The 23,601-nt window shown below is 35.4% G+C and overlaps 3 protein-coding genes across 7 annotated transcripts; 2 read left to right on the forward strand and 1 right to left on the reverse strand.

Annotated features, from left to right (window-relative positions):
• Positions 1–415: 415 nt before the first annotated feature.
• Positions 416–6,511, forward strand: LOC122314874 (serine/threonine-protein kinase haspin homolog). Of its 3 annotated transcripts, none has more exons than XM_043130506.1 (15): positions 416–530; positions 670–793; positions 876–974; positions 1,701–1,791; positions 1,926–2,524; positions 3,283–3,406; positions 3,802–3,911; positions 4,304–4,415; positions 4,681–4,773; positions 4,862–4,923; positions 4,997–5,127; positions 5,238–5,308; positions 5,393–5,445; positions 5,716–5,782; positions 6,175–6,511. In XM_043130506.1, exons 1-15 carry the CDS (start codon positions 515–517, stop codon positions 6,298–6,300), a joined length of 1,878 nt encoding a protein of 625 aa, XP_042986440.1. In that variant the 5' UTR covers positions 416–514; the 3' UTR covers positions 6,301–6,511. The 3 variants fall into 3 exon arrangements, with proteins under 3 accessions (XP_042986440.1, XP_042986441.1, XP_042986442.1); XM_043130507.1 differs by having other exon boundaries at positions 1,926–2,518; XM_043130508.1 differs by lacking the exon at positions 416–530 and adding an exon at positions 536–567.
• Positions 6,512–9,946: 3,435 nt separating this feature from the next.
• LOC122315453 (mucin-5AC) lies at positions 9,947–16,511 on the forward strand. 3 transcript variants are annotated; one of them, XM_043131355.1, is made up of 5 exons: positions 9,947–10,235; positions 10,518–11,972; positions 12,091–12,262; positions 12,364–12,410; positions 16,232–16,511. In XM_043131355.1, exons 1-5 carry the CDS (start codon positions 10,169–10,171, stop codon positions 16,270–16,272), a joined length of 1,782 nt encoding a protein of 593 aa, XP_042987289.1. In that variant the 5' UTR covers positions 9,947–10,168; the 3' UTR covers positions 16,273–16,511. The 3 variants fall into 3 exon arrangements, with proteins under 3 accessions (XP_042987289.1, XP_042987288.1, XP_042987287.1); XM_043131354.1 differs by lacking the exon at positions 16,232–16,511 and adding an exon at positions 12,640–13,040; XM_043131353.1 differs by lacking the exon at positions 16,232–16,511 and having other exon boundaries at positions 9,950–10,235; positions 12,364–13,040.
• On the reverse strand, positions 14,163–19,309 carry LOC122315455 (nuclear envelope-associated protein 2-like). The gene is made up of 6 exons (XM_043131356.1): positions 18,990–19,309; positions 17,933–18,280; positions 17,635–17,742; positions 15,110–15,571; positions 14,898–14,999; positions 14,163–14,456 (listed from the first exon to the last, which is right to left on the reverse strand). Exons 2-6 carry the CDS (start codon positions 18,134–18,136, stop codon positions 14,289–14,291), a joined length of 1,044 nt encoding a protein of 347 aa, XP_042987290.1. The 5' UTR covers positions 18,137–18,280; positions 18,990–19,309; the 3' UTR covers positions 14,163–14,288.
• Positions 19,310–23,601: the final 4,292 nt, after the last annotated feature.

Raw genomic sequence — 23,601 nt, forward strand, 5'->3', positions numbered from 1 at the left:
ATTCAAAAAAAAAAAAAAAACATGAAGGTTGGGAACTTAGATATTTAGGACCGACAAAAGTGGAGGAGTTTGAGTGGAACGAACTCTTAAAGCCCTTTTAAGAGATTTTGTTTGTTTAATTACACAGTTTAGATACGATAAAATATTATTATAATATATTTTTTTAATATTAATTTTATTTTAAAATTTAAAAAAATTAAACTTTTTATAATATTTTATGTAAAAATTTTAAAAAATTATAATAATTATATAAAATGAGATTAGAAGAGATAGTTTAGCCATTAAAGCCCTATTATTTTTGTAACGAACTCTACTCTCAAACCTGACCTTGGGCTGAGGTCGAACGAGAGATATCGCTGAAATTCTGTAATAAGATCCAGCCCAATACAAGGCCCAAAATGAATTCTCACTCCAAATTGAATGACACTCCAATACGCAGCGTTTTGAAGACTCCCACTCCCGCCCTGAGAGAGCCATTTTCAAACTCTCCTGCATCCTCGATTCCTGTGAGAGCATGGGTTCCAAACCAGGTTGAGACAGAGATAAATCCCTAATTTTTCAACTTCGGTTTTTCTCTCATTTTCAATCGTTTTATTATATTTTACATCCAAACGTTTACATACACTCGCATTATATAAATGAATGTCTAATGTGTGTATTTATTTTCAGGTGGAAATTCCAGTGACCTATGGGCAGAAATCGTAGCCACTGAAAACCAACAACAAAAACAACAAGTTGAAGTCATTTACAGAAGAAGAAGAAGAACCCAGAAAACCCCTCAAGATGTAGACTTGTACGGTCTTCAGCATTCATATTCTTCTCCTTTTTGAATTGCTGTTTATTATTTGTTATTTTTGTATTCTTTTTTTTTTCAGGAAGCAGCCGAGTTTAAGTAGTCGGAATGGGAATAGGATGAGTTTGGCAGGCGAGGCCGCCAACAAGCGAGTTAGTTGGAACCGGTCCCTTTCCACCAGGTTATAAAATTGGGTTCCGGTCTTTTACGTTTAAAATTTGTTAATTTTATTTAAAATAAAATTGTTTTGTTTTGGGTTAACGTTCGGTTTGCTTGTTTTATAAAATTTTTTTGGGTTTCCTGTTTTTCGTGGTTGTATCCGTTGGCTTATTTATTCTTGATTTATTTTTCTGTTAAAAAGAGCCATGCTGATCACTTACACCATGATATACTTTAGAAGTGTGTGAGTAGGAAATCTTATGGCTATATATTTTCTGATATCAGTTTTTTGGTGGTGGGATTTGAGGAAGAAAACCAAAAATTTAAAATTAGTTCGTGATAATGCTTGGATTCACTTCTCTATTGCACGCGAATGCTCTTTACCTTGATGGCTGCTTTGAGTTTTGTCAGTTGTATATCTGCATGTTTCATTTTGGATGCATACTGCAACTGACATATTTCAACGAAAGGAAGCTCTCGCAAACATTGACCTATTATGTCAATATTTTTTTTTAAGAAAAGTAAGAAGACCTATTATGTCAATATTATGTAGATTACTAAGAGATTACTCATCCTGTTTGGTTTTGGTATGCTTATCGTAAATAGGCTGCATCATTCACTGATGAGAGACATATTTACTTTTATGTCTTCCCTGAACGGTTGACATATATCTTCGTGTGTCCTGTGGTTTGTTCTAAGGTTAACTTTTGTCGCATTTTATTTTTTAATTTAATTTTCTGTTTGACAGAGGAAGGACAAGTATTGCTGTTGGTACTTGCGTGGTTTATCAGCCTCAAGGGAAGCAGGCAAGACGAAAAGGAAAACCTGCCTTACCCAAAGTATGGCTCTTTTACCGTTTTGGTTTTTCAGTTGTATTACCTCAAGTGTTATTATCCGTTCCAGTTTAGTAAAAAGATTACGCTGTTGGTCTGCGGTTTTCCAGTTTTTGTTCTTAGTATTTTGAATTTTCAAGGGAAAATTTGTACAACCTCCAACTTTTGAGAAGGAGAGGGCATACTTTCAAGAGGTCGATGACTTTGAGCTGTTGGAGGAGAGCCCCTCGCCCAAGAACTTCAGTACATGGGCCATGGGCACTCAAACTAACAATATTGCAATACCACATTTGTCCTCAAGATTAGAGAAATGGCTCATTTCGAGGAAATTAAATCATACTTGTGGACCTTCCAGCACACTGTCGAAGATATTAGAAACTCCAGCCATGCCCTTGGAACCTATATGTGGCAATGATTTAAATCCCTCAAATTTGAGAACTCCAGAAAAATCTTCTATGAAGACTAATTCGCAGTTGCTTGCGGTCCATAGCAGATTATGTTCGATTTTAGTTGATAAAGATGCACTTGAGAGGGATCACAATTCACAATATAGAAATTTAGTATCAGGGAGTGAGGGTCAAGGGTGTTGTGAAGATTTAGAGGTTGCTGTCAAGAAACTCTCTCTGGCATCAACGTCAGTTTGCTTTGATAGTGATCAGTTGGATCCCTTTGCCGCATTATTAGCAGTTTGTGGACAGCCATCTCCTTCAAAGCTAAAGGATGTATTCTCCAAGTATTGGTTTGTCACTTATTCCCAACTTGTCAGTGTATGAGTATATATTTCACATACATGGTCACCCTGGTTGATTTCCTCGATGCTCTTCTATATGTTTGTAAATTGTCATGAGTTTCATGCATAACATTAGCTTATGTTTTTACTCAAAACGGCAGTTTCTTTATGTTTGACTACTTTCTGTCGCTTCCATTTCTGTGATTTTATTCTCAAGGTATACGTTTATGGATTATCTCTTAATTTAGCGTGTGCAAATAAAAGCTTGTTGCTTAATAAGGGTTGTTCTCTTTCCTGTGTGCTTTCAGAACTTTCACAACTTGAGCTGCCCAAATAAGGCAAATAGTAAAACCTAGAGAGAATCAATATGTGGTATTTCTTTTTTATGACAATAATAAGTAATTAGGGTATACAAACATAAGATTGCTCTGCTTCGCGGGTAATTAACACTGTATGTTTTGACGCCTGGTAAGTTTTCCATGCTTTAATTTAAATCTTTTGGACGCTTGTTAGCTTTAGTTTTGTAAAGATGGCATATGAGCTTGTAGAGAAAATTAGAAGGCATCAACCTAGGTTGTAATTTCTACGTGTTTCAGTCATTTGAGTGGTTTTTAGGAATAGGTCTTTTGTAATAATATCGTTGCAATTGTAACCTTATTGCTTTAGCTCGTGACACTTCTACTTTTTTTCCTCCTTTTGCATGAGTTTTTCTTTGAATTTGGTACTGCATTCTGAAGCTGATTAGAGATAAAACTTTCCTGCTCCAGTGAACTGGGAAATATCGTTAAAATTGGTGAAGGTACTTATGGAGAAGCTTTTAAAGCTAGCAACTATGTTTGCAAAATAGTTCCTATTGATGGAGACTTAAGAGTGAATGGGGAAGTGCAGAAGGTATCTATCACGCTTCATTTATTTTTTCTTGAATCTGTTTCGGGTCAACATAAGGATAGCGGCTGTTGTCTGGACAATTAACACTGCCAGAAATATCTTGATGCCTACCTTTTGAAAATCGCTCAAGTTTCCTGACGGAAATCACCTGAGGCCGTCCTCTATTATTTGAGTGCAAACATTTCTTCAAATGTTCAGAGGGGAAAAACTAAAAGATGAGGGATAAGATGTCATTGTTTATAAAAGAGGAGAACTCATTTCGAAAATACTTCGGTATTTTGGGATGGGAGGACTGTAAACCTCTTTTACTGTACTGGGCTACAATTTTTTAAAAACTTTTGGCTGACTGTATTTAGCAAGTCTTGATTTATTTCTGAACCATGGTTTTGGTGCTCCAGAGATCAGAAGAATTGATTGAGGAGGTCATTCTTTCTCGAACTCTCAACTGTTTAAGAGAATGCGACGGTGATGTTTGTAACTCGTGCACCACATTCATAGAAACAATAGAGTATGTATTCCTCCTATTATGTTCAAGAGCTTCTCCATTTTTCGACTATTTATGATATTACAGAAAATAAGACCCTGAAATTGAAGTCTCCCCATTCTAGAAATGATTAAAGCCTCGTGCATGGGTTCATACTATGATGTGCAATTAGTTTTTCTAGTTGGATTTAGCTACCACTGCCCAGACTTCTATTGTAATGTGTTGGGTTGGTCTAGGTCTTTGTCAACAAGGCATGAATTTAAATTTAGACTGGGTATTGATAGAAAAAGGTCCGTCCTTCATGTCCCCAAAAGTTGCACGACATGAACTTCACTACTAAATGTATACTGGGTAAAATTGTTACTTGTACTGTACGCTGTAGCTTTCCAGCTCTTCACGATTTGTTTCTCCTACAGTTTAAAGGTATGCCAAGGTTCTTATGATTCTGCATTGATCAAAGCTTGGGAGGATTGGGATGAGAATAATGGTTCAGAAAACGATCACCCCAAGGAGTTTCCAGAGAAACAGGTTACTTATTGTCTTTATGCTCGATGCTTGTAATAGTTGTGCACTTTATCCCTTCTTTTGCCTGACAAGTAACCACTCTTTACTTCCAACTTGCACAAGACTCGTACAATGGCTTTGTCTGTGGGTGGGAACTGCTTATTTTTTCAAAACTCTCTTTTTAGGAGTTAAAAGAGTTTTTTTAAGTTCTGGCATATTGATTCTTTTTATTTGGTTCTTTTTTAGTTGATTCTTTTTTATTTAACTTTTCTGACAAAGTTGCATTCAGTGCTATGTCGTATTTGTGTTAGAACATGGCGGCAAGGATCTTGAAAGCTTTATACTTTTGAACTTTGATGAGGCACGAAGTTTGTTAGTTCAGGTGATTTGCATATTAGAGTTTGGTTATGTTAAGTCCAGTCATGAAGCTGGAATCTTTTATGTAACTGATTCTCCTTTGCACACTTTAGGTTACAGCTGCGCTGGCTGTGGCTGAAGCTGCATATGAATTTGAACACCGAGATCTGCACTGGTCTGCTTACTTGCCAATCTACCCAAGCAATAGTCCTTTGGTTTGGCTGACTCTTGAATATGTATTATTACAGGGGAAACATACTTTTAAGGCGGAATGATTCTGAAACATTGCAGTTCATTCTTGAGGGGAAGCATATGTCTGCCAGAACATTCGGATTGTCAATATCAATAATTGACTTCACGCTTTCAAGAATCAATACTGGTATTTTTTTTGTTCTAACTTTTCGTTAGGTGCTTGTTACTGTAAAGGGTATTCTTTTTTTTTTTTTTAAATAAATTTAGCGTCATTAACAAGCAACCTATAATGGATAGGTGAGGAAATACTATTTTTAGACCTATCCTCGGATCCTGATCTCTTCAATGGTCCAAAAGGAGATAGACAAGTAAGGGATTGGACGGGAATTTATAAATTTCTTCTAGTAATTTTTTTTTCTGACATCACTCGAGTTGTTAATTCTTATATGCAGTCAGAAACGTATAGAAAGATGAAGGAGGTCACAGATGATTGCTGGGATGGAAGGTATTGTAACCAATATGATTAATTTTTGTTGTGACATTCTAATGAATTATATATTATTGGAGGTTTTTTTTATTTCTTGGACCATAGAGACCACTGGTTTTACTTAATCAGGATACATCTAAAGATGTTCACATATGGGAGAATTTCAAACTGTTCTGGTTGCTAAATCATTTAATAAAATGAACTAAATGTTTCTTTTTTCCTGCAAGTAAATTTTTTCCCCTGCAAGTTTTTATTAATGCCGACTCATTGTTATTTCATATTTTTCAGTTTTCCTAGAACAAATGTGCTATGGTTGCTGTATTTGGTGGATATACTACTCCTGAAGAAATCGTTTGTAAGTTTTCCTATGTAGTTTTAGCAAATTAATGAGTCTGGTTTCATGACTGAACTGTAGAGCTTGAACACTTAAATCAAACTGCTTCTTTTATGGGGGTTATAACTTATATCTGTGTGACTTCCTTGGTCCAACCCTTTTTTTTTTTGACAATTAAGTCCAAACTTCACTTGAAACTCAAACAAAGTGAAGCAGCATCTTCAACTTTCTTTACTATTGGAAATCTGGCATGTTTGTCTAAACTCTAACTTGATGTGATGAAAGTCATGAATGAGTTTTTACTCTGATTGAATCCACCACGGGACGAACTAGAGACTGATTAATGTTTGATTTATTTTATATTTATTCCCTAAAATAAGAAAGTAATGACAAGTTGATCAATTCTGTGGCAGGAACGCAACTCAAAAAATGAAAGAGATTTGCGCGCCCTGAAAAAGCGTCTAGACAAGTATCAGTCAGCCAAAGAGGCAATTTTTGATCCTTTCTTCAGTGAATTGTTGATCATGGCGTGTGAATGAGATATTTAGCAAAGATGGTGAGAGACAAAAGAAAAGATGGTGTTTGTCTTGTACATATTTAGCAGGATGTGGAGCAGATGATCATTGCGTAAAGTTGGTATCTTCTTCATAGTTTGTGAAATATATGCTAAATGTGATTATTAAAGGACATGACAGTTTCACTACCTTAACAGTGACGCTAATTATCGCTGACACTGATTTTGCTGCTAAATTGTCTTGTATTGGGCATTTGTAACTCTCACATTTTCCTTTGCGGACGGTGCTACTCTGCCGCCCAGAGTGCACCGCTCCATTTGACCGCACGGTCAAAATTTTTTTTTTTTTTTTTTTTTTAAATTTTTCGTTTCAGATTTTTTTTAATATATTTAAACATTTTTAAAAAATATAAAAAAAATATCAATACACTTAAAATCACTTTCTTAATTATTAAGTAAAAAAAAATTAAAAAAAAAAATTTTGTGACCAGCGGTCACTTTGAGGGGGCACGGGGAGGCGGCATACAAGCATTTTCCTTTGCTTTAATTATTCTGTTGCCCTGAATATTCCCTTCTCAGTGGACCGCTGAGTTTGCTGCGACCCACTGACAAGTGTGAAAGTGTGACGGTGGCTGTGACTAGCTGTATTATATATAATTATTTTTATGTATTTTTTATATAATTTATTTATATAATTAATTAAAATAATTATTTTATATTAAAAAAAAGTGATGCAGTTAATCATATCAATATAGTATATAAAGAGTACGTAAAAATGATGGTATATAGAATTTTTAATATCTAAATATTATAAATACAAATACTTTTTAATTTCTACTTTTTCAACTTTTTTACATAATCATTACCTAATCAATAATCATTACAAATATTTTAAACTTTTAAATAAATTATAAAAAATAATTCAATTTTTTCAAATATTAAAATAAAAATAATATTAAAAAATAATATTTTTATTCAATTTTTGTCTCATTTTCTAAAATCTCATAAAATATATTAATTCAACCTATTTTATTATTATTTATAAATTATTTAATTACTATTTATAAATTATTTCATCTTACTATTCAAACCACCTTTTAAAGTTTCTATGTGAAATTTAAGAGATGAGGTGGGTTCCATATAGGTCTTATTATTAAATGCTCTATAACTACTTTATGTTTTACTTTATATATTTATTTTTCTCTTTAACAGATCTAAATCTAAGAAAATTTATCACTTTTGGTTGGTTCATTGTCATCTCCTACTTGTCTTATTGTGCTTTAAAGGCTTTTGGCAATATACATATAAAAATAAATTTTGAGAATGTTTTTTTTTCAGTCTCCCATTGAAAAAAGAATAGCAATTGTTAAGGAAACAGTTTTTCTCTAAATTAGATTGCAGAGTTTCAAGGGGTGAAATAGAAAAATGAGTACGCAAGCATTATACAGTCGTTTTAAAAAATAATAGGATTTTATTATTAAAAAATTAATTTTTTTGTGAGTATAGTATTTATTCACATTTTTTAAAATAATTACGTTACGTTTAGGTAGTTACAACTTCAACTATCATTTCTCAAAGTATGATAAGGGGCTTCCGTATGATGTGCTCAGACTACTTTCTATCTTCTCACCAGAAACTCGCATGATATGTTACCAAAAGTTGTGGGCTTACACCTCATCTCTAATCTTGTGTGCCTCTATCCTTAAAATCTCTTAATCCGGATGCCAAATGGCTGATCATAGCTTGGAATCTTTGGTACAAGCAATCTTGTAGAATCCAATCCAAACCGAAGGAAGAAGTACGTGGCCTTACATAGACGTCCCAACTTTCAATTAAAAAGTTGCCAAACAATCCCACAAAGAAGTTAAGAACAAGACATGAATTCAATGTAGCCATATCCTGAAGATTGCCTTTTCCTCAATTTTCTTTGGTTCTTTATTCTCTGTTTTCTTTTTATTTTTAATTTTTCAGCATCATGTAGGGACGCTTTTAAAAATGTGTAAATTTATTATTACCTTATCACCGGCATGACTGTATGGCCACCTCCTGTGTCTCTCTCTCTCTCTCTCTCTCTCTCTCTTGCATGTTTGCTTTCGGCTGAGACCTAGTCAGACAAGGTGCTTTTGATTCATTAATTTGAAAGAAGAGAAGCCCAATAGATGATTCCACATGGGTTGTCCCTACTCAGATTTTATATTCTCTGATAAATCCGCAGAAAGAAGGTGCCACTAACAACATTGATAAGATGACCAATATGCAGCAGGAGCATCTATCCAAAAAATGCCTTCGTTGCTGCAGTTTTACCCTATACTTTATCTATAAAACATCTGCAGACATACAGATTCATTCGAGTACATACCAAAACACATATCCCGGCTTATGCATCCAGTATAAGTATGTGTCCCTTCAGTGTTGCAGACTCTGTCAACCCATTTATGTGTACACATTTATGCATTCTCCTACTTTTTCATTGCATGAAGAACATTTCCTTATGCCTATAGCTTAAGGGAAAAACATGATGAGTGCATCCAAAATTATGATAAATTTTGTGGGTTGGAGACCTAGTGAGTGTTTGTGTTACATATCAATAGAAAAAAAAGAAACAATGTTAGCTTGTACATGATTCTGATACTTTCCTGTGCTTGAACATCTTCACTCATCATAACAAGCAATGAAAAAATGTCGGATGAAGTTTGCAGCACAAGATTTGTTACATGGCAGATATTGATGCAGAAGTTGATAATTTAGACTTTTTGTTTTTTGGTCATAATTATGTCACCCAAGAACAAATAACCCTAATTCAATCAACATCCAGGATGTGGCTTATTAGAGGATAATGTGGGATACGGAATCCTATGTGAGGCTTTCTGAGCTGCATCTATTAATTTTAATGGTACAAACCTCATCAAAGAAGAAACTGCCAGAACCTTGAATAGATTTGGAAGCCTAATCCCTGGAACACCTTTTTTTCCCATGTCTTTTTGCTTTTTAACATATATTCATTAGTTCTTGCCAGGATATAAGTCGAGCTAAGCCAAAGTGACTTTGTTATCCTACTTAACATCTTCCAAACAACTTCAAATCTTTCTGTCCTCTTTGGATGGGCCAATGGGTGCAAATCACTGTCATCCTTCCTTATTAATCTTATGTAAGCTATGTTAAAATGCATTCTTGGATTCTTCATTGAATGTCGTGCGTCTATCATTAAATTTATTGAACGGAAAGTACTATATATCAAGTAAGAAATTCTGGCAAGTTTGTCTGAGGCTAGATCCAAGAATTGCTGCCTCAAGTTTTGGGATATTGAAATGGAATTGGATCTCTAATATTCATAGTCTGATGCTGTATTAACAAACTAAATAGCAAAATATGAAGAACATCTATGCTGAATTTTATGGTCTTAAAATTTAATGGTCTTCTTTTATTTAAGATAACCATATTTATCAATTTAATGAGAAAGCAAATATAATCGTCGAACAACTTTAGCAGCTTACTGTAATGCATGCGTGTTTGAACATGCATGTGCACATGTTTTCACCTTTGCCAAGTCAGGTTGCTTTGTATTTTGAGCTCATGGCTTTGGGAAAGATAAAGAAGCTAAAAAGCAGGATGATTCTTTATACTGTTAAGCGAGACAGAATATTTGTAACTCCATCCTTGACAAAGTAACATCTTTCCTTTATCATTAAAACTTGTTCATCTTTCTTTAAAGCATTTTTTTTTTATCCATTTCCTCTTTCTCCTTTATCTCCAGTGCTTTCCGGTTTTCCCTCCCCCCAAACGGCTCTTGTTATCGTTTTACGTGCGATGTCCTGAAAGAATAGCCATTTATATGCATCACATCGAAAATCAGTTGGGTCTCTTCCTAGTGCCCGGAAACGCCTCTCGTTAACATGGCCAAAGGATCTGCTAAATGCCTTTTCTTATTACTCTTGTCTGTCCTCACCATCAGTTCCGCTGGTAAGTAACTCTCATTACCCAAAAGAAAAAGAATTCATACCCTCCAACCTTCTATAGGGAAATCCATCTTCTAAGGACTTTACTCTTTTGGGTTTGCCTTGATTTCTGAAACCATAACAGTTGCTAGGGATTTGTGAAAGTAGCTTAATTTCTATAATAACAACCTGAAGTTCAATCATCCAATAAATAATTCCCATTTTGCTCCAATATGTCAAGCTGCATATGTATGTTCTTCTTCGTGTATTTATTTATTATAATTTGAAGATCGTTCCTACTTTACAGGAACTCTGGTGGGCTTCTCCTATCATGCAAGGGACGCTGCAACTTCATCTCCTGCTAGAACAATATCGTTCCTCAAGGTAAACATGGACACCTCGGCTCATATTCGGGTTTTCGTAGCAGATCATAGGGTTTTAAGTACTCTGTCTGACTCTGCTGCATCTGTTGATCTCTATCTGAGTAAAAGCCTGCCTAGTAATTTGTTGAATTCGAGATCATCTGTTATTTCATGGCTGAAAACCCATGTAATGGCCTTTCTCCCACGTATGAAAATCAATAGCATCATAGTCACTTGTGGCAATGACTGTTCAGGACAAAGTGAGCTGTCAATGCTTTTATCCAACTTAGAATTAATCCATTCAGTCCTGAGCACCCTTCATCTAGAAAGCCAAGTTAGAGTCTCCGTAGCACTTCCAATATCATTCTTAGAGAAGTTGAATGGAAGGCAGGAAAGAGACCTACATAGAATTTATGGTTTCATCGATAAAATTAGGTCTTATGTCATGGTTGAAGACGGTATCGATGGACAGTTGAACATGGGAGATCAGTTTGTGCAGTCTATGGTCGAAAGAGCCACCCTTGCCAGTTCTCTTCTTCCTCGCAATGGTGTTCCAGTGGTTCTGACCGTTAAGAGCCCTGCTGTTCCTACTGCGACAGAAATAGCTCAATTCAGGGACAAAGTGTTGAAGTCTTTAGAAAACAACACTCGACTCTCGGGACAGATAGCTGAATTATATGCAGAAGTATTACCCTCGGAAAATTTTGCACAAGAAGGGCTCAAAAGGGAAGAGGAAGAGATCTTTCCTTCTTCCCACAGAGAACTTCTAAGCAAATCCCAACTCACAACAGTTTTACATGACACTGTGAACCCACCAACAGTCTTTCCCACGACCCCAATATCAACAACACCAGTCATCACCCCATCAGATAATCCCACACCAACCATAGTCACCATTCCCGCCAATCCTGCCACATTGACACCGGAAAATCCTGGTTCTACACCATTCACAGTTCCCTCAACCACACCCATCACGGTACCGTCCACAAGTCCTCCAAGCTCACCACTACCAGTAACCAATCCGGTAACAACTCCGAGCACAGTTCCAGGGGCACAGCCAGTAACCAACCCTGTAACAACTTATCCAGCCCCACCAGGAGGTGTTCCAGTCACAAACCCAGCGGCAGCTCCTGCAGTAACAAATGCTCCAGCAGTTCCAGGACAAAGCTGGTGTGTGGCCAAGACTGGAGCGTCAGAAGCAGCACTTCAGGCAGCACTGGACTATGCATGTGGAATGGGAGGTGCAGACTGTTCACAAATCCAGCAGGGTGGGAGTTGTTACGATCCAAATTCACTTCAGAACCATGCCTCATATGCATTCAACAGCTATTATCAAAAGAATCCAGGGCCAACTGGATGTGATTTTGGAGGGGCTGCCGCCATAGTTAATGCCAATCCAAGTAAGAGCCCGAGTTTCATTGATGATTTCATTTTTTGTATCGTATGAGATACGATTAGTTTCTGTAACATGCTTCAAAAAATTGAATTCACATCTGAGACCTTTTCGATTGTCAATAGGCACTGGTTCCTGCATTTACCCATCAGCATCATCACCACCAACAACAACAGCAACTCCAACACCGACAACAATACCAACACCAACGCCGACGACCATTCCAACACCAACGCCACCAACCATCCCAACACCAACGCCAACAACATCGACACCACCAGGGGCAGATGCATCAGGGTAATGGGTTTTGTTCTCAAGTCTCAAATATTTGAAAATCTTCATTACTACTTATCCCTGAAGAATAACCTATGTTTCTGTTTTTTTATAATTACTTGCAGGTCCGGTACTCCGCCTACAGTGTTAACTACAAGCCAACCTGCTTCAGGTATAATGCCAAATTATAGCCCTCCTTTCAACTCATCAACATCATTTTCATCATGTTTGAAACCCTTTATTGGCTGCATCGTCCTGGTAACATCATTTGTTACTAGAATGATACTTCTGGACATTTAGAGCTGCTAATTCTCCATGCACATCAATGGCTTTCGAGCTCATGCTTCACTGTAAAATCAGAGATCTGGCCTTTCAAGTTATGTATAGATCCATAAATGCAGGAAAGAGAGCAGAGGTTAGCTTAACAATGCAGAACTATACACCTACATGCTACTAAAATACTTGCTGGCCCGCATGAGCTTGGCTGGACCATCAACATATCTACTGCTAAGCTACATGGCTGAAACATAATCATAGGTTTTGTATATAGTGTTAGCTGATATGAGATAACTATGATTTCAGGCAATAAAGTTGGATGGTGTACTAGGGCTTCTTGATCTAGTGTATATGTTTTAGAAATTACTTAGATTATAGTTTTAATGCGTAGTGATGCTCAGACAGACTATGATCAAAGTTACTTCAAAAATTACCTGAGCTGCATGAATAGGATTTGGTATTTGTCGTTTATGGTCATTGTAACTCTAATCATCCGCTATTCATGCTCATTATCCTTGGAAAGCAATTGCGTGCACTAGTTTGTAAAGATAAGAACATATTTCTACATTATATAGAATTTAAATGACTGGATTACAATCCACATAATAATGGAGAGAATGTCCGGTATGATAACTTGCCTTTGAACAGAGCGTGAGAAAGCCAATAGCTTATGAAACTCGAAAAAGCATCATCTTAATAAAAGCTTAGAACTACTATTTTACACCATCAACTAGACCTTAATAAATCACCAGTTTGTATTTATCTTTGCTTGATTGATACTGTTTTTAATGGGATGTCAATGTGCCACGAGTGTTTTAAACTAACTTGTGTCATATTTTTTATTGCTAAATTAAACAGACACCCACTAACCGTTGATCCCACAAGATTAACACCTCTTACCATTATTTGGAGAGAAAGAAATCTCTCTTTTAAATTAAACAATATTACCAATTATGTATAATGTTGCGTCCATTGTGCTAAATAAAATAACGAGCATATATGATTTTGAATGTAATCAACTGATATTCTGCATTTTAAACTACTTTTTGTGTCAATCACTAAGGTCTTGTTTGATTATATAGATAAGATGAAATAAGATAAAAATTGAAAATTAAATAAAATATTATTAAAATATAATTTTTATTTTGAAATTTAAAAAAATTAAATTATTTATTATATTTATATGAAAATTTGAAAAAATCTCTGTTTGTCAATTGTCATCAAATGCTTCTGGCGGGCATGAGACGTACAAATTAGTCAAAAAGCATGTCCTAGATTTCCATGACATTAGAAAGTAAAACAAAACCTGCGTTCCATGTACATTGATTGTTTTCAAAGAAAAAGTCTCCTTACAGCTATTTGTTGGGCATCGGATGCCAAGAGCAAACAAATATTGACTTTAAAATTGACGATCCAATGGATATTAGATAGCATTGGCAAGAGTATCCCCGACTGTAGGAATGATGCAAATTATTTAATAACTGACATTTCAGTGACAAAAATGCAGCCGGCACCACCTCCATCAACATGCTAGAAATGGCCAAAAGTTTCAAGCAGTTGATCACAATCATGCTCGGAACCATACTAACAAACCCGGTTGGTAGAATATGGATCCCTCAACTATAACAATCCCATACATAAGGCATTCTCAACTAAATAACACGAGCCTTCATAATGAGCATTTCTACATGGAAAATGGTCTCTGCATCCTTCCGTACCCCTCAAAATAAACTAAAAGGTTTAGATTCTTTATACACAAACTTCGCAAATGGTTTCATCTTTTTGAAAATACGACCAAGATCACCATTGACATTGAAACAACGAACTTGAAGCCTGAAGTTTCCCAGAAATTTTGTTTCTCAGCACCCACAGATGAATTTTGTTGTTTTGCTGCCAACTGATCTCTGAGTTCTTTTAGGGCTTTGTCCCTTCGCTCTCCCATCTGGAGGTGGAAGGAGTAGAGATTAGTGATTTAAGTGTATTTTCAAGTGGTGTAGACATGAAAAACTCATGGAAGTGGGGTAATTTACGAAGCACAGAAAGTTGCATGTTTCTAACTTGCTCAAACAGAATAATGAACTGGCCTAATGAAAGTATAGCCTCAATCATGGAACTTTCTACAAGGAGCAGAATATCAGAGGAAACTTAACCTTTATTAATGTGGACCATTTAGTTGACTAGGTCCTGACCTGATTGGCCAGGTATTTTTTAAAAAAGAAGAAAGAAACGGCATCAGAGCAATTGGTAAATTTCTTTGTTCATCAGGTTGGTGAGAATCTATATGCTGTGTAATCAGCCTTATAATTAACTTGTCTGCATAAGGTTTGTAATGCAAACTATGAAGATTGAACAAACAGCAGACACGTGGAGAGTTAAATATTACCCTTTGGAGCTTTCGTGTCTGGGAACGAGCTTCCTGGAGGCAGAATTCCAACTTCAACACTCTCTTTTTCAGTTCTTGATCAGCTCGTCGTTGCTTCTCTAACTGCTCCATAAAACAGGTTGAAACGCATAAATAAACAAGAATTGGGGACCTTGAAATTAAAAACTGAACAAATGAACAGAGTAAATTGAAGAGACTGAAGGTGGATGTACCTGTGACTCCAACTCCTTGGTCTTATGCTTCCAGTGCGCAGACATTATCTTGATTTCATCCTTCAGTTTACCTATTTCTTCATCTTTAACAATCAAAAGCTTATTAATCTTCTCAAAGTTCTTTGGAGAAACCTCATCTAATATTTTCATCAGTTCACAATCCTTGTTTACTCCAGCTTTTGCAACAGCTTGCATAATATCATTTTCAATTCTCAAAACTTCATCTTTCAGTTGCTTTTGGGAAGATTCCCTGGCTTGAAGATCCCTCTGCAGATCATCTAATTGCTCTCCTAATCTAACTACCCGATCCTCATGCTCTTTTAGTGAACCGTTCTTCTCCTCTAATTCCTTTACAAGGGCTAAACACTGCAGCTCTGCTGATCGAGCTGACGCAGCACTTGAATCTACAATTGCTTGAGTAGCTGAAAGCTGTGATCTAAGACCATCCAACTCCTTGAGGTACTGTGTCACAATAAATTTACAATTAGGGTTACAAAATTACACCATGATCACAAACAACAGAGGTTATAGTAGAGCACATGATGAAATGGATGCGACTGCATTGCAAAGTAAGAGCTATTGTTAAAGCTGTTCAAACATCATAAATTTTTGTTTTTGACAACGTGACCAAGGCAGGGCCCTTAAAACCCATGTGTAGTCAAACCTATGTACACAACCCAAATACAATAAATATATTGAAACTAAATCAATCAATACTGATAATAGTGACTCATTAAAAAATAAGTGCCCTTAAATATGCTCAGCAACATGGTTATTACAATCCCAACCTAGATCATTAAACCTTACAATTTTACAATCTTATAAATAACTCGATATTAACAAGAATCTTAAATAGTTTTTTTCTGTTTTTTTATAAGTAAACAAGAACCTTAAATTGTTATTACATCTTGTTTTAAATATTTGCTGATTCTGTTCAAGCTAGAGGTAGAAACATCTTAAAAGTCAATGATTACATATCTTGAGTTGTTGAACAAATAATGTCCCATGAGTTGTTCAATCTTTCTTTTGAGAGAGAGAGAGAGAGAGCACCTTGAAAGGCTAAAGTTCAAATTAACTTTTCTATAAGGATAGATGTTGTATAACTATATTTACCCATCGCAGTGCAGATTAGTGGTAAAAGGGCAGGCTTGGATCACTCGTAGACTCATACATCCTGGTCTCCTGAACTACCTGCTATATGGTCTTGGCAGGTGGGGTTGTGCATCCAAGGTTTACTCCCTTGGGAGGGGTATGAAAGGCCTTGCCCTAGTGAGGTTTCAGACCATATGTTTGTTATTTTTTCGAAGGAGTTAACCACAAAATGTTCGTCAATTTTTGCTTTATCTAGTTGCAGAGATTTAAAATTAACCTCATTTCATTATTTCCATCAGACACAATTGGCCCATCGTTCATTCTGCAATGATTGCCCATGGGATAAAGAATGCCATCTTTCATTGAAATTACAGTTTTACAACTTTAATTTCGGCAGCAAATATTTAATATGCATGAGAAAGGAAAATGCGTATAATATAAAGAATGCCGTCTTTCATTGAAAATACAGCTTAACAACTTTAATTTCAGCAGCAAATATTTAATATGCATGAGAAAGGAAAATGAGTATAATAATAACTCAGCACCAATACTTGGTTGTATTCAACTTTAGGATCATCAGTCAATATAATAATTCGGTTTAGAAAGTATGGGTCACCACCAAAAAAGAGTTCAGTTTCGTATACAAATTGAGTCATGTCTTCGTGGACAATCAAATATAGCAATTAGAAATGACTGCTTCAATAAACAAGCAAATAATTAACTAATAGATTTATAAAATAGCTCAGTTGAACTTGTTGCTTAAATTTCAGATATAATGCATTTTTGGTCAATCTATAACAGCTTTTCCTCAAGAGATAGGCTTCTCTAGCACCCCTAAAAAAAGTCAACCCAATTATGTCCCTTCCTAAGAATATTATTCAATTGTAACACAAAGTACAAGATTTAAATCTCGCATTCAGATAAAAAAAAAAAAAAATAGAAAATTTGAGAGAGAGAGAGAGAGAGAGAGAGAGAGAGAGAGAGAGAGAGAGAGAGGCATTAAAATTACAAATGGTTTGATTTATCAATTTCCGTAACTTTTCTGACTACATTTTATCCAAACAGGGAAAAAAATTCTGGATCATCGTAGCAACAAATGAAGGAAGACTGTAATCTAATATTGAAACAGTGACTTCGTCACATTGAGCACAATGGGTTCTGCGAAAACATCAAGGAGGAAAAAGCCAAAGGGCATCTCAACAGATAAGCATAAGATGCGAGGCATATTTGACTAAATAAAAGCAGCAAGATGCGAAAAGAAAATAACGTGCAAGATTACCCAGGGAAGAAAGCGAAATGACCATAATTAGTGGATGATGGCTTAAGTTTAGGGGATCCACAAAAAGCCAAAATTTCTTTAAATAATTAGTCACAAAAGTAAAAAGATTTATTAAAGACGACGCAAAATAAAAAGACTAAGATACGAGTAGGACCTTCTCAGCAGTAGATGCCGAAGCCTGAAGCTTTGCATTCTTCTCTTCCAATGTCTTCTGCAATCTCCCAATTTCTTCCTCCATGTTCTTAGCTTGAGTCTCAGCTTCCTGCGAAAACATACCCACAAAAATCACTAAATCCCAAGAGAACAGCTACAAAGCCATTCGACCCCACAAAAAAAAAGGGGGGGGGGGGGGGGGGGGGGGGGCTCATAAAGATCGTAATGGTTGACTTCCAAGATTCACACTAGATGCACACAATATTACAAAAAGAACCCAGAATCTCGAGATCACATGCCTGTCTTGTTAGGGTTTCTTTAGCATATGATTGCTCCTGAGACGCTAAGCGGGTCCGAACCTCCTTCAATTCTGCTGCCAACGACACCACGTTTCGCCGGAAGCTCTGCTTCTTTTCATTCAAGTCCTTCAACAAAGGATCCATCTCTCCGCCCTGTATCGACGACAACGAAGAAGGCGATGGTTTGCCCTCCAAAACTGACATGAGGACAAGTTTTCTTTGGATTGTACGGTGGTTGTGGCTTTGTAGTCAAAGATCTGGTATTGTGGGAATAAGCTGAATCAAGTCCTACGGACCAGGGGATGGAGTTCTATGTCCCTGCACTGCAAGCCATTCTGTTCCACATCTCTGCATGTGAAAATGGTAGATATGCATTAAATTTATGAGGTCTCCAAGACGTGGGTTTTTTTTAACTATAGAAAACTAAATAAAAATTAAAAGCACCGATAACTTTGAAAGTACTGAAAGGGGTTTGACAAATTTAAAAAATTCAAACCTAAAGTCAAATTAAAACGATCTTCCAGACAATTTTTCATTTTCTCGGGAAAAACTGATAAGAATACTTCACTCAACTTATTTCTGGAAAACCTACTCCAAGAAGATAAAGTTCATCTATTTTTTTCTGGCAAATAATACATACACACCTCTTCACCTTAACTCCTATTGAGAGAGAGAGAGAGAGAGAGAGAGAGAGAGGGGAGAGAGATTCACTCCAGAGGACCTGTCAACCTCACCTAATAGATTATGGTGAGAAAGAAAGAGGCAATAATTCGTCTCTGAAATTTGAACTCAATAATTAAAACTTCTAAGCTAATTTCAACAAACCCACCTCTGTGACTTTTCTCAGGAGAATTCAAACTCCAAAAAATTGAAAAAAAAAAAAAAATGCTTTTGCTCTTATAGAACTCAAAACGCTGATCCTAAACTTGTGGGACAACATGATTTAACAAGCAACGTGTTGCTTAATCAAACCAACTGGCTTAATTAAGAGAGAGAGAGATACCAGATGTTGAGTGGAACCAACATGCAGAAAGAGCGTTACGAGCCAGAAAATAACCTGTACTTGGGATATCTGACTTCCGTCTTCTTCCTCTACTTCTTCAGCTTAAGCTGTTTCGGAAACAGAAAAGCCTACTTCGACGGCACCGATCCGGAATCCGATGCCATCCGGCGTAGAAAAGGAAGGTAGATCAGTATTCGGAACGAAGATTCATAGCACTTGAATTAAGGGGATTTGTCAATAAAAATAAATAAATAAATATATAAAATATATTAGAGTATCTTGTTTTGTCTTAAGTGGCTGTGAGAGGGGATTCCCCTGTGTTTCAGCGACATGTCTTTGCTCGGAGACAGCGAGGGTGTTAGGTTCGGAGTGGTCCGAGCCTCGGGTTTGGTCAAAATGACAAACCCCAAGGCTCTTCCAGTGAGGAATTCCGTGTTTTTGAGACGGGCCGTTTTGACTGGCTGCGCGGCAAATCCAAATTTCACGTAGGCAGAGGGGTTAATGACACGTGGTAGACTGAGGTCCATAGGATGTGGATCCTTGCGAACACCACGGCGGCATTTGATTGGCTTACGCATCTATAGATTCTTTACCCTTCTTCTTTTGTGTGATGGGCCCTACCTCGGTTGCGTGACTTGCGTCTGTTCTTGTATTTTTAAATCGACGTTCAGAAGATGAGATATAAATAATAATAATTTATAGATTTTATTAAAATAATTTTAAATTGAATTTAATTCAACAATTAAATACGACGTTAATATTTGTTGAATAGTGTTACTCCTACGTAGTGGGGCAACGAGATAGTCATTGAATAGTTAAATTCAATAGTTAATTACTCATAAATATTATCACGCGGTAAAATGAGAAAAATAAATTTAAAAAATCAGTAAAAAATAAATTTAAATATATATATATGTATAGATATATAGATATAGATATAGATATACCGGTGTTATTGCTTTATTAGCTCAAATGCTTTAATGTTATATTAAAACGATGGATTTTGTCATTTTGTGAGAAAAATGTGGGCGGTTAGGTTGTCATTATATTATCATTAATTAATTAGCTGTGTGTAGGTGCATGGCATTCTCATGCCGTTACGCGTGGTGAAGTGCTTTTGTCAATATTGTTAATCATGGAGATTTTTGGATACAATGGGTTTAATGTGTAACGATCCTATAAGCTATCTTACACACAAATTAAATTACTTTCAACCTACTTACTCATTCTTATCTTCTTGTCTGTCTGTTCTTATATGATTGATGTCTGTCTATTCTATTTTGCTATCTGTCTATTATTGTAATCGTTATCTAACTTAATTATTTTTGTTTTGGTATCATGATTGGGTGTGAGAATTTTAAGTAATAACGAATAATACTAAATATAGTTATAGAACGTGTAACTTCTGTGTATTACTTTAAAAAATATATAATTTATTATTAAAAAAATAATTTTTTTAATGTGGATTCTAAATTTATTTATTTTTTAAAAACAAATGCACGAATCTTATATATTTTAAATTTGCAAATATTATTTCTCATCCTTTTAACAATCATCCATCCAATCTTTTTGATATGATATAAATGATTAGAAATAAGTGAAATATAATAAATATAGTTTTATTTTGATCGATGTAAGAAAAATCAAATGATAATTATTCCTAATGTTTAACCATTGCCTATAATATTATAAACTATATTTTAACAATATCTTAATTTTATAATATTTTTATTCAACTTTTTTTTTAAAACTCAAAAAATACTTAATTCAAATTATCTTACTACTATTCACAAATTATCTTATTATTATTTATAAAAAGAATAATGATAGGGCCATCGCTCTCCAACGGTACCGCTGGCCTTTTTGTTTTTTTATTATTATTTTTGCTTCATGATTAAGGAAATTTTTTTTAATGATATTGTATTTAAAAAAAAATATTTTAAAGTGTTAAACAATACACGTAAAAAAAATAAAAAAATACTAAACTGCTAAAAATAACTTCGAGCTAGGGTTGGGAGAGTTGACCATAGTAACTCCTTAATAAAATTATCATCTTATCTAAGTCCTCTAGCGTCCTCTAAAAGTTAAGAACTTAAAAACCGCTTGGAAGAGCTTGGACCATAAACGTACGAGTTGGTAAGCAATTAAGGGCATGGTTACACACTTGAACTAAAAACAAAAAAAAAATGTTATATACAGTTGTAGAATTATAAACGTCGCGCAATCATTTTGAAAAAGAGTGAGATTCACGATTAAAAAATTAATTTTTTTTCATGTGAGTTGGATATTAATTCATTTTTTTTTAAATAATTACACGCCGTTTACACAATTATAATTATAAATATCATTTTTTAAAAAAAAAAACAAAGTCGTATATGGGAATGAATATTTCCTCTCTTCTGTGCTGGGCCAACTAGGTCTATACCCATGAGGGACCAGTTGATGGATGCCCAGCCCACTCCTAGAGAGGGGTTAAGTAAGGCCTGCGTGGTACGTACCTAGGAGGGTGAAGGACAACCATTTCAAATTTTCACATGCTCGATCGAATTGAAATTAATGCAATTGGACAAGGGACACGCTACGCCGCACTGGCCAGAAAGGACAGCAGGTATAGGCTAGGGCATGCCACTCACCTGTCCCTAAGGTTGCGATGGCGGGCGCACCATTCCCATTTCTACCAGAATGGGCAGACGTGGGAGTAGAACAGAGTCCTGCAGGGCACAACAGGTGGACACCTTGCCATCAGTGCGGCGCTCAATAGGGAACTTGCATGATGGACAGGTAGCACTCGGGACCATCCCAACCAAGGTAAATAAACTCATCCTCGAACTCAAGTAATGGACACTGACTCTATTAGATACTTTCTACGAGAACATTTCTCACGGCAATCTTGATTATAACTTAGGCGTCAAAGATATATCTCAGATCCCGAGACTCCATCTTAGTGAATCTTGCAGGTCAACGAGAGGAATGCTGAGTTGCATTGAATACTGAAATTTTTATCTTAAATTTAAAATTTTTATTTCATTATTATAATTTTTTTAAATTTTTATATAAAATATAATAAATAATTTAACTTTTTCTTAACTTTTTTAAATTTTAAAACAATAATAATATTAAAATATAATATTTTAATATTTCATCTTAAACTTAAAATTTTTATCTTACTTATCAAGCAGAACCAAAAACAACAATATAACTCCATCACTCAAGTGAGAAAAAATAAAAATAAAAAATTTGAAAGAAAGCTTAATCACACTTAAAAGCAAAAGCAACAGTAATGATATTAAGATAAACGTAACTAATAAATACTACTTATTCAATAATACAAATATTCCCACTCTATTTTGTTTATAATAAAAATAAAAGAGATATTGCAAGTCAAAAAAAGAATTATTATGTATCATGAATATTTGCTCTACATTGAACCTGTTTTAGTGAAATAACCACCTTTTCTCTAAAGTCAGCAGTAGTCTCAGAACTTTTTTTTTTTTTTTGAATGAAAACAGAATTTCTTTTTTTTTTTTTTTTTTTTTGATAACAAATCAAACATTCATTCATATCAAAGAGTCCTTACAAAAATAGTATTTATCAAGCCAAATGGCTTGACTTACAAAAGAAGGACATGAATTCCACCACATAACAATGTCTTCAACTTTCTTAGCATATCTTGCCAATTGATGGGCAGCACCATTACCCAAGCGATGAACATGCTCAAGGCTTACTTCTTCAAACCCATGCATAAGTCTTCGAATATCTTGTAAGATAAAATTAAATTCAGTTAGATACTCAGCACCTTCATTCAAAGAGTTAACAAGAATCAAAGAATCCGATTCTAAGATAATCTTTGGTATCCCCCATTGGGCACACAATTGTAAACCTCTCAACAAAGCAATGGCTTCAATAAATTCAGGTGAAGTAACCTCCCTTTCCACCTTACTAGCAGCTACCACAACATCTCCATTATGATCTCTCAAGATAATCCCAACCCCAGCAGAAAAGTAGTCACTAAATGTAGCACCATCAACATTTAATTTCAGATAACCTACTGGAGGGGGATGCCAAAAGACAACATGATTGATCCTTTTATCAAAACCATGAAAAATCTGCACCTTAGAATACTCTTGTTTTAATGACAAGGCATTATTAACAGCAGTAGTAATAGACAAAGATGCATCTTCATAAATAAACTTGTTTCTCCTATTCCATAATCCCCAAGCAATTACCAAAAAAGTAGCTAACACATCTTGAGAGCCTCGATCACGAGCCAAGTTTGCCAAATCCCAAAAAGAAAGATCAGAAACAATCTCCCCTAATTCAGGACAATAATCCATCCACACTTGTCTCACATCATTGCAAAAAAATAAGGCATGAGCAGCATCTTCAACACAATTAGAACATACGGCACAAATATCATTCTCAAGCACATGTTTAAGTTTTAAATTCTGGAAAGTTGGTAATTTTTCATGGCACGCCCTCCATGCAAAAATCTTAATTTTTTTAGGGATTTTCAGATGCCACAAACATTTCCAAAAAGCTGAAACCATGCTTTCTCTTGAATGCTGCCCCATATCATCTGATATACCTTGCTGTAACACTCGGTAGGCACTTCTAACTGAATAATTGCCATTTTTCTCATGCACCCAAAGCAAAGAATCTTCAACAT

The sequence above is a fragment of the Carya illinoinensis genome, chromosome 7 (assembly GCF_018687715.1).
Source record: "Carya illinoinensis cultivar Pawnee chromosome 7, C.illinoinensisPawnee_v1, whole genome shotgun sequence".
Classification (NCBI taxonomy): domain Eukaryota; kingdom Viridiplantae; phylum Streptophyta; class Magnoliopsida; order Fagales; family Juglandaceae; genus Carya; species Carya illinoinensis.

What these genes read in the sequence shown, in the direction of transcription:
- LOC122315455 (XM_043131356.1), bottom strand. Translation starts at nt 18,136, where the DNA reads ATGTCAGTTTTGGAGGGCAAACCATCGCCTTCTTCGTTGTCGTCGATA. An exon ending in CGGCATCTACTGCTGAGAAG is followed by an intron (nt 15,572 to 17,634) that starts GTCCTACTCGTA and finishes ATTGTGACACAG; the next exon opens with TACCTCAAGGAGTTGGATGG. An exon ending in CCAAGGAGTTGGAGTCACAG is followed by an intron (nt 15,000 to 15,109) that starts GTACATCCACCT and finishes TTTATGGAGCAG; the next exon opens with TTAGAGAAGCAACGACGAGC.
- LOC122314874 (XM_043130506.1), top strand. An exon ending in CACGAAGTTTGTTAGTTCAG is followed by an intron (nt 4,774 to 4,861) that starts GTGATTTGCATA and finishes TGCACACTTTAG; the next exon opens with GTTACAGCTGCGCTGGCTGT. An exon ending in GCTTTCAAGAATCAATACTG is followed by an intron (nt 5,128 to 5,237) that starts GTATTTTTTTTG and finishes TATAATGGATAG; the next exon opens with GTGAGGAAATACTATTTTTA.
- LOC122315453 (XM_043131353.1), top strand. Translation starts at nt 10,169, where the DNA reads ATGGCCAAAGGATCTGCTAAATGCCTTTTCTTATTACTCTTGTCTGTC. An exon ending in CCTCACCATCAGTTCCGCTG is followed by an intron (nt 10,236 to 10,517) that starts GTAAGTAACTCT and finishes CCTACTTTACAG; the next exon opens with GAACTCTGGTGGGCTTCTCC. An exon ending in CATAGTTAATGCCAATCCAA is followed by an intron (nt 11,973 to 12,090) that starts GTAAGAGCCCGA and finishes GATTGTCAATAG; the next exon opens with GCACTGGTTCCTGCATTTAC.